Here is an 8,811-nt window from a genome sequence, read left to right on the forward strand (position 1 = left end):
CCAATCTACCATGGCCAACTTGTCCCTCATACCCTGTGGAAAGGAGAAGTGACCACATTTCCTCACGTTGACCTATTGGAAGGCAACTAAATTTCATGTGTTATTAGCCCAACTGAAAATATTTGAAACGAATGTAGAGATTAAATGAGTGCAGCAAAAGTGAAGCATTTTGTGGTGTGTCCGGCTTTCAATAACCTGCATCACACAGTGCAGCAGAGTCCAATCTTTATTTCAGAGTTTTTCCACATACAGCTTGATCAATGAATTTGTTTTTATTGCAGCGAGATCCCTACTATCCAAACGGAGCCTGGCCAATCTCTCAAAAGTCCATTTCCCTGCAGTCATGGACACTGAGGCAAGTTGCCCGTTTCTGTTCCCACTCTGTCTGGGTAGAGCTATTCCGTTGTACAACACGATGCAAGACGCAGTACATAAAAGAATACACAAGTTAGCAATTTACCCAAACGATCCCAGTTGCCTGAAGACCCCCATCACCAGTGAACTATTTCTACACAATGTGCAAATGTTGGTTTCCACCTTTGACTTTAGCAGTACATTGCATTACATGGGATCCCACCGGTCCCACCATTTGAAATGGACTGCTTGGAGCACTTTTCCCCTGGGCTGGAGTACCTGTAAAGATTGAATAGGCAAGCCGTACACCAACTATTGGCTGACTTGCTCCTCCTTGTGGCCATTAAGACAGGAGGGAGCAATATTATCTTCACAGCCCAGGCATCCTGAATATGTATTTCCATAAATGTGGGATGTAGAATGGGAATTTCCATCTCCCGCTGGAGCCTGTCACTGGATCTCAGTTTGCATGCAAAAAATGAGCAGGGTCACTGATATACCTATCAATTCGTCCAATAAAAAGCGACGAGTTAGGAACGTAACTAAAGGTTTTTATTGACTAAATAACAGAGCCCACCCTCGTGGGTGATCGGGTCCAACAAGGAGGAATACCAGCCAGTCGACTACCTTTATACCTGGGCAGGTAGGTGGAGCCATGGGCGGAGTCGGAGGTGGTCAGCCCAGGTATAACAGCGCGACAAGAGGCGACCTCGTATCGTGATACAACAGTGATAACGGTGATAACAATACAACAGTGATAACTATAGTGTAACGATAAAAGTGGTTTACCACAGTCACAGAATTCAATCCCCAAAACATTGCCAAATCCCTCCATGTCATAAAAGCAGAATGTGACTTTACTTTGTCACTGTAACCCAGGGGCCCTGGTTGTGATGGACTGTTTCTGCTTATTTGTAGCTTATAAATCGATGTCCCTGTGACCACACCGGTAGTGTGAAACTCTTAGCCAATCCCTGCTGACTATCTTCAGACAAGATGCTGCCACTGTTTAAATTGCCCCGTCTTCCAAACACGTTTTAGGATTTGAATTCATCTTTGACCCTGCTTCTGAAAATGCTGACAGCTTAGCTGCTTCTGATTTAGGTAATTAAAAACCCCTTCTGTAATTAGTATTTAAAAAGCAAATCCTAAAATACCTTTAAAATAAGCGATGGGGGGGGCACTCTTCACATCTCACAATATAACAGGTTCTTTGCTGAGCAGTGAAGTCCTACACCAGCAACGGTCGGTGTCAGCAGTTCAGGTCTAAACTGTAAACCTGGACAAATGTGCTTCATTTTGGGCACTAAGGGAATCACGGGATATGGGGATCGGGCAGGAAAGTGGAGTTGAGGTCGAAGATAGCCATGATCTTATTGAATGGCGGAGCAGGCTCGAGGGGCCGTGTGGCCCACTCCTGCTCCTAATTATTATGTTCTGCTACATCTGCTCTGCTGTTTCTCAGCAGGGACGGTTAAAGAAAGAACTTGCATTTATATAGTGCCTTTCACGACCTTAAAGAGCTTTACAGCCAATGAAGTACATTTTGAAGTGTAGTCACTGTTGTAATGTAGGAAACATGGCAGCCAATTTGCGCACAGCAAGCTCCCACAAACAGCAATGTGATAATGACCAGATAATTTGTTTTAAGGTGTTGGTTGAGGGATAAATATTGGCCAGGATAGCTCCCCTGCTCTTCTTCGAAATAGCACCAAGGGATTTTTTACATCCACCTGAGAGGACAGATGGGGCCCTCGGTGTAAGGCCTGTGTAACGCCTCATTCGAAAGACAACTCCTCCGACAGTGCAGCACTCCCTCAGCACTGCACTGGGAGTATCAGCCTAGATTTTGTGCTCAAGCCTCTGGAGTGGGACTTGAACGAACAACCTTCTGACTCGGAGGCAAGACTGCTGCCCGCTGAGCCACGGCTGACACAGTTTTGTGCACAAGTGCTGGCAGCATCGTGCTGTGGGAACTAAAGTCCCAATATCTCCCGATTTACAGGAATTGGGATTGTTGGGGGGATGGGTTCATTTGGCAATGTTCAAGCAGATGTTGGTGGACTTTCTGTGTTCAGTCCGAGTGAACCCGAACAGGTAACATTTTGGGAATGACGCAAGTGTGTGTAAATGGAGCTTACTCATCTCACTCTTCCCCATTCCCATCTAAATGGAGTTTGGGTCTTTTCAAGGCAAAGGTTGGGCCTGAGAAAGTACTTCAAAAGCTGGGCTGAGCGCCTCCTTCAGTTAGTGTCTGGTTCTACCTTTTATTTGAAATACAACAAGTTGCGCAAGAGGCCAGAGTTGGAGGAGTGCAGAGATCTCAGAGGGTTGTAAGGGCTGGAGAAGGTTTTAGAGATAGGGAGGAGCGAGGCCGTGGAGGGATTTGAAAACAAGGATGAGAATTTTTTTTAATCGAGGCGTTGCCGGACCAGAAGCCAACGTTGGTCAGCGAGCACAGGGGGTGATGGGTGAGAGTTAGGACACGGGCAGCAGAGTTTTGGATGAGCTGAAGTTTACAGAGGGTGCAAGGTGGGTGGCCGGCCAGGAGAGCCGTTGCTTAAACCATTGCTTGTTGAGGGTTTAGCTTCATGACTTGGTGTGGAGAGCAGAGGATCAGAATGTGGCTGCATTGTAAATGCTACACTGGGTGAATATTCCAGTGTGGCCTTCCATTTCCCATTCTAACTTCTAATGTAGAGTCACAGAGCTGAAGCCTGGTGCCAGCTTTGGGATTCAGTGATACAATATGTTGTATTTTGGGCTGAGCCTTTGCTGGGAATCCTGGCTACAGGGATTTTCAAAATAGCAATGGAGGAATGGGTGGGGCTTCCAACAGAAGAATGGACAAATATTTCAATTATCTAAATGCATTTGCACGCACTCGTTACATTGTGAATTCATTCACAAAGAAAATGTTATATTGCGAGATTAAAAAAAGGACCTACAATATAAAAAGCCCATCGGTAATTAAAAGCTGAATAGCCACCTCTACCAATCTGTTATAGTCAAATTATTCATTACAATTTCTGTGCTGTTGTGACCTTGATTCAGCAGTGGCACCTTTCAGGCAGTGCCCTTTTTAAAACATCTGTTAACCCTGGAAGTTAGCCTCCTTGTACAGTTTCTCAAGGTCAGAGCAGATGATCTTAAAAACGTTCGAGAATGACTCTTGCATTGGTTTAGTCATTTGAGTTGGGTAATTCTCGGTCAAAACTTGCACAGCGATGTTGGTGATCAACTAGGAGAAAACACAATAGGGCACAAAAACAGTAAGTGTACTGGCACCAAGAAAGTGGTCTGTTCAATGCAAGATCTCAAGTGTCGCCTTGTTCAGCTTGGCATTGGTTTGTTATAGATCGGAACAGTTATGTGTGTGTGTGGGGGGGGGGGGGGTCATATCAAGGGCTGGTAATCGTGGGGACAGTTACATTTAGCCTCAACAAAATCAGCCATTCTCCCTGCTCCTGGTGGATTTCCAATGTCTCCTACAGGAGAGTGAGCGTGTGGCTTTCAGACAAGGACACCATCATGTCCACCACAGTCAAACAGCCAGCCAACCAGACTCACAAATTAGGGATATTTAGTTGCAGAGAGCAGTGGACGTCATGGACCAAGATTGCCCACCTGAACTATTTGGTTAAATGTAGGTTAGGTTTGAGGTGTTGCCTCACCCCAGGGCTGTGGGGCAGCACCAAGGATTCATTGCTGATTCACTGGCCCAGCTGTGTGACAACATAACATACCAAATGCAATCAGGGGCTTACAAAGCGCGCGTTGGGACATCCTGAGGACATTCACCGTCTGGTCATACTTACGGTGAAGTTCTGGGGTGGGATTTTGTGTTTCTTGATGTGAGTGTCTGCAAGCTCCTTCACGTTGCTGGCATGGTTGCCCTTCTTTTTCAACATGTTGCCCAGAGCAACGAGCACGGTGTTGCCTTGTGCGCGGAGGTTCGTGTTGCTCATAAGCTGCTCCATGGAGCTGTCCTTAAACTTGGGGAATAAGGCTTTGGTCTCTGGGTGTTCCTTGAATAATCTGGAGGGGGAGGAGAGGGAGAGAGAGAGAGACAATGAAGTGGCACTTCCTGACTTTCTAACCAAAAAACTCACCGGCGGAGGGAAAGCGAGCCTCACCGGCGGAGGGGGAGCGAGCCTCACCGGCGGAGGGAAAGCGAGCCTCACCGGCGGAGGGGCAGCAAGATAGAGTAAATGAAGAGAAACTGTTTCCAATGGCTGAAGGGTCGATAACCAGAGGGCACAGATTGAAAGTGATTGACAAACGAACCAGCGGCTGTTTTGAGGCAAGAAGTGGTTAGGATTTGGAATGCGCTGCCTGATAGGGCGGTGGTAACAGATTCAATTGCAGCCTTCAAAAGGGAATTGAATAAATGCTTGAAGGCGAAAAGAAATTGCGGGGTACGGGGAAAGAGGCAGTGAGTGGGACTAACTAGATTGCTCTTCGAAAGAGCTGGCGCAGACTTGATGGGCTGAATGGCCTCTTTCTGTGCTGTACTGGGCTATGATTGTATGATTCTCCACACTGCACCCTCACCACATCACAACAGACTGCGCGCAGAACTGCAGGACAAAATCTACTTTGATGGTGTTCTGCTAAATAATAGGAATCGATTCAGCTCTTTCTACCTCACATCTCACTCCCTGCCTGCTTCTTCTGATGTTCCACATCCTTCACAGTGCGTGCTTTGTTTAAACTGGTAAGCTGACTCCAGCTTTTCCACCTGACTAACTATTCCCATATCTCCTTTCCCGGCTCCCATGGACCAAGGAAGCAGCGTGGAGACATTCCCTTAAATGGCAGCGTACGTCAGCAGGGTATGTCTTATTTGACGGAATGGAGACTTTATTTTGGTCACTTCACAGCTGTTGACCGTCACCCCACAACCTTGCCCGCGAGGTCAGTTTTTTTTAATGTGTGCGCTCACACGGTGAGTTTCAGCAAGCTATTTGACATGGTGGGCATCACATAGAATCATAGAATGGTTACAGCACAGAAAGAGGCCATTCGGCCCATCGAGCCCGTGCCGGCTCTCTGCACGAGCACTTCAGCTAGTCCCACTCCCCCGCCCTTTCCCCGTAGTCCTGCAAATTTTTTTCCTTCAGGTACTTATCCAACTCCCTTTTGAAAGCCACGATTGAGTCTGTCTCCCCACCCTTTCAGGCAGCGTATTCCAGATCCTAACCACTCACTGAGTAAAAAACTTATTCCCCATTCCCTGCTCTCCCACAGCACCCACAGGTGTGGGCTTTCCTGCAGTAATCACAGGATGAGGATCAGGAGCAGGAATCCAGGCTGTATTTGCCCCTCTCAAACGCACCGACGCCAAGTGTACTGTCCCCCTCGCCCAGCTTAGGTGAGCGAACTCTGCACAAATCCGGGATTGAGCCCGGGATTGAGCCTCAGTATCATTTACCCATTAAAAGGGAGCTCCTGCACATCGTTCAAAGTCTCTTCTCTTGTGTTCTGTGGCACAACACGTGTGCCAATACAGGGCATATTATCGCCACACAGCTAGCTGCCAAGAACAGGTGGGAGCATTTGCCCAGCGAGAGAGAAATATCAGGGAGTTAGATAACATTCGAGCTGCCTCTCGCAGCAGGCGGTCACGGAGCGGGTGGTCAGGGAGCGGGCGGTCAGGGAGCTGGCGGTCAGGGAGCGGGCGGTCAGGGAGCGGGCGGTCACACTGAACCACAGTTTTCGCAACCTTGGTGTCATATTTGACCCTGAAATGAGCTTCCGACCACATATCCGCAGCATAACAATTGGTACTTCCACCTCCATTAACATCGCCCGTCTCCACCCCTGCCTCAGCTCATCCGCTGCTGAAACCCTCATCCATGCCTTTGTTACCTCCAGACTTGACTATTCCAACTATTCCTGGCCGGCCTCCCACATTCTACCCTACGTAAACTTGAGGTGATCCAAAACTCGGCTGCCCGTGTCCTAACTCGCACCAAGTCCCGTTCACCCATCACCCCTGTGCTCGCTGACCTACATTGGCTCCTGGTTAAGCAGCGCCTCGATTTCAAAATTCTCATCCTTGTTTTCAAATCCCTCCATGGCCTCGCCTCTCCCTATCTCTGTAATCTCCTTCATCCCTACAACCACCCCCCCCCCCCCCCGAGATATCTGCGCTCCTCTAATTCTGCTCTCTTGAGGATCCCTGATTATAATCGCTCAACCATTGGTGGCCGTGCCTTCTGTTGCCTGGGCCCTAAGCTCTGGAATTCCCTGCCTAAACCTCTCCGCCTCGCTACCTCTCTTTCCTCCTTTAAGACGCTCCTTAAAACCTACCTCTTTGACCAAGCTTTTGGTCACCTGCCCTAATTTCTCCTTATGTGGATCAGTGTCAAATTTTTTGTCTTAAAATACTCCTGTGCAGCACCTTGGGACGTTTTACTACGTTAAAGGCGCTATATAAATACAAGTTGTTCGGGTGGTCAGGGAGTGGCTGGTCAGTGAGTGGGTGGTCAGGCAGCACCCACCCAACAGCAGAGGGACAGAACGTGGCAAAATAATTTAGAAAATAAGTCTACACACAAATTATTGGTCGGAATATTCACCCTCCAACGGCGAAACCGGGCTTTGAGTTAAAGTCAGGACCTCCACTCACCACTGGCAATTAAAGAAAGAATTGCCTTTATATAGCACCTATCAAGATGTTCCAAAGCACTTTACAACCTGGAGTGGGACTTGGACCCACGACCTGGGAGGCGAGAGCAGGCACTGAGACACACCTGGAGGCTGATAGAAACTCATGACAAGGAAAGCAGAATCATTTTGAACAGGACACACAAACCTAAAAGATTGCAGAAAAGTGATTTACCGCAGTAGAATAGTCATCCCGATTGTGGGCAGTTCCTTCTCCGCCACTGGCCAGACCTTGTTGACATTATCCCAGTCGCTCATTCTCCAACCCCAGCAGCAACAACAACAACAACAACAAAATAATTTTCTGTGCTTCAAAGTAACGTCAGACAAGAGCAGGGAGACTCTAACGGCCGCTAACAGACATGGCCCTTTATACCTTCCTGCATCTCTCTTTCCTCCTCCCTCCAATCAGCCAATCCAACCCCTGTCCGCTGTCTCCACTGCCTATTTTGAGCTGCATTTCTGAACAGGTATAAGGGAGTTTGGCAAAAAAAACCTTATCAATGGATAACGTTGTTGGGCAGCAGGCCAGCCAGTGAGATGCCAAGTCCTCAACTCCCCAGCCATTCTTGCAGCCCCTTTCACTCTCCAGAAGCTGATCTTTATCTCGCCGAGTGCCAGTATTTGTGACAAAGTGCTTGTCCTCTGCTTTCACCGCTGGCTCCGGCTTTCATTCCGCGAGGATTGGAGGAGCAGGATTGCGGCCAGTCTCGGAGTGGAGCGCTGAGCGGGTTCTCCACAACCCCCCCCCCCCCCCGGTGAAAGATTTGCGGGGCCAGGTTTGGCCGCACTTTCTCGTGGGTGACATTGTTCATGAACAAGTGCTGGAGGATGTGACCTCCAACGGGAAGGTGACTGGCCCTGGGCTGCGCTGCCTGTCACTCAAACATGCTGACCTCAGTGAGGGTGACAATGTGTGAGGAAGTTGCAGGGGACAGTTTAAACTAGGGAATTCAGAAGAAACTTCTTTACCCAGAGAGTGGTGAGAATGTGGAACTCGCTCCCACAGGGAGTGGTTGAAGCGAATAGAAACATAGAAGATAGGAGCAGGAGTAGGCCATTCGGCCCCTCGAGCCTGCGCCGCCATTTAATGAGATCATGGCTGATCATCCAAATTCAGTGCCCTGTCCCTGCTTTCTCTCCATATCCCTTGATCCCTTTAGCCTTAAGAAATATATCCAACTCCTTCTTGAATATATTTAATGAATTGGCGTCAACTGCCTTGTGTGGTAGAGAATTGCACAGGTTCACCACTCTCTGGGTGAAGAAATTCCTCCTCATCTCTTCTTTACCCAGAGAGTGGTGAGAATGTGGAACTCGCTACCACAGGGAGTGGTTGAAGCGAATAGTATCGATACATTTAGGGGAGGCTGGACAAGCGTATGAGGGAGAAGGGAATAGAGGGTTATGCTGAGGAAAGACGGGAGGAGGCTCGAGTGGAGCATAAACGCCGGCATGGACTGGTTGGGCCGAATGGCCTGTTTCTGTCCCGTATATCCGATGTAATCCTCTGTAAAAACTAGCAGGACAACGCAGCTGTGTCCGATCACTTAGTCTAACTCTTTGGGAAACTCACTATCAGTAAAACTTACATTTCTATAGCGCCTTTCACAACCTCAAAATGCCCCAAAGCACTTTACAGCTAATAAAGAACTCTTGAAGTGTAGTCACTGTTGTAATGTAGGAAAAGCGGCAGCCAATTTATGCACAGCAAGCTCCCACAAATGACCAGATAATCTGTTTTTAGTGATGTTGGTTAAGGGATAAATATTGGCCCCAGGACAC

General features: G+C 48.2%; 1 protein-coding gene across 2 annotated transcripts; it reads right to left on the bottom strand.

Annotated features, from left to right (window-relative positions):
• Window positions 1–213: 213 nt before the first annotated feature.
• mb (myoglobin) lies at window positions 214–7,608 on the bottom strand. 2 transcript variants are annotated; one of them, XM_085969446.1, is made up of 3 exons: window positions 7,523–7,608; window positions 4,173–4,392; window positions 214–3,595 (listed from the first exon to the last, which is right to left on the bottom strand). In XM_085969446.1, exons 1-3 carry the CDS (start codon window positions 7,591–7,593, stop codon window positions 3,449–3,451), a joined length of 438 nt encoding a protein of 145 aa, XP_085825572.1. In that variant the 5' UTR covers window positions 7,594–7,608; the 3' UTR covers window positions 214–3,448. The 2 variants fall into 2 exon arrangements, with proteins under 2 accessions (XP_085825572.1, XP_085825571.1); XM_085969445.1 differs by lacking the exon at window positions 7,523–7,608 and adding an exon at window positions 7,202–7,383.
• Window positions 7,609–8,811: the final 1,203 nt, after the last annotated feature.

The sequence above is a fragment of the Somniosus microcephalus genome, chromosome 28, assembly GCF_052327205.1.
Source record: "Somniosus microcephalus isolate GS21.2 chromosome 28, FLI_Smic_1.0, whole genome shotgun sequence".
Lineage (NCBI taxonomy): Eukaryota > Metazoa > Chordata > Chondrichthyes > Squaliformes > Somniosidae > Somniosus > Somniosus microcephalus.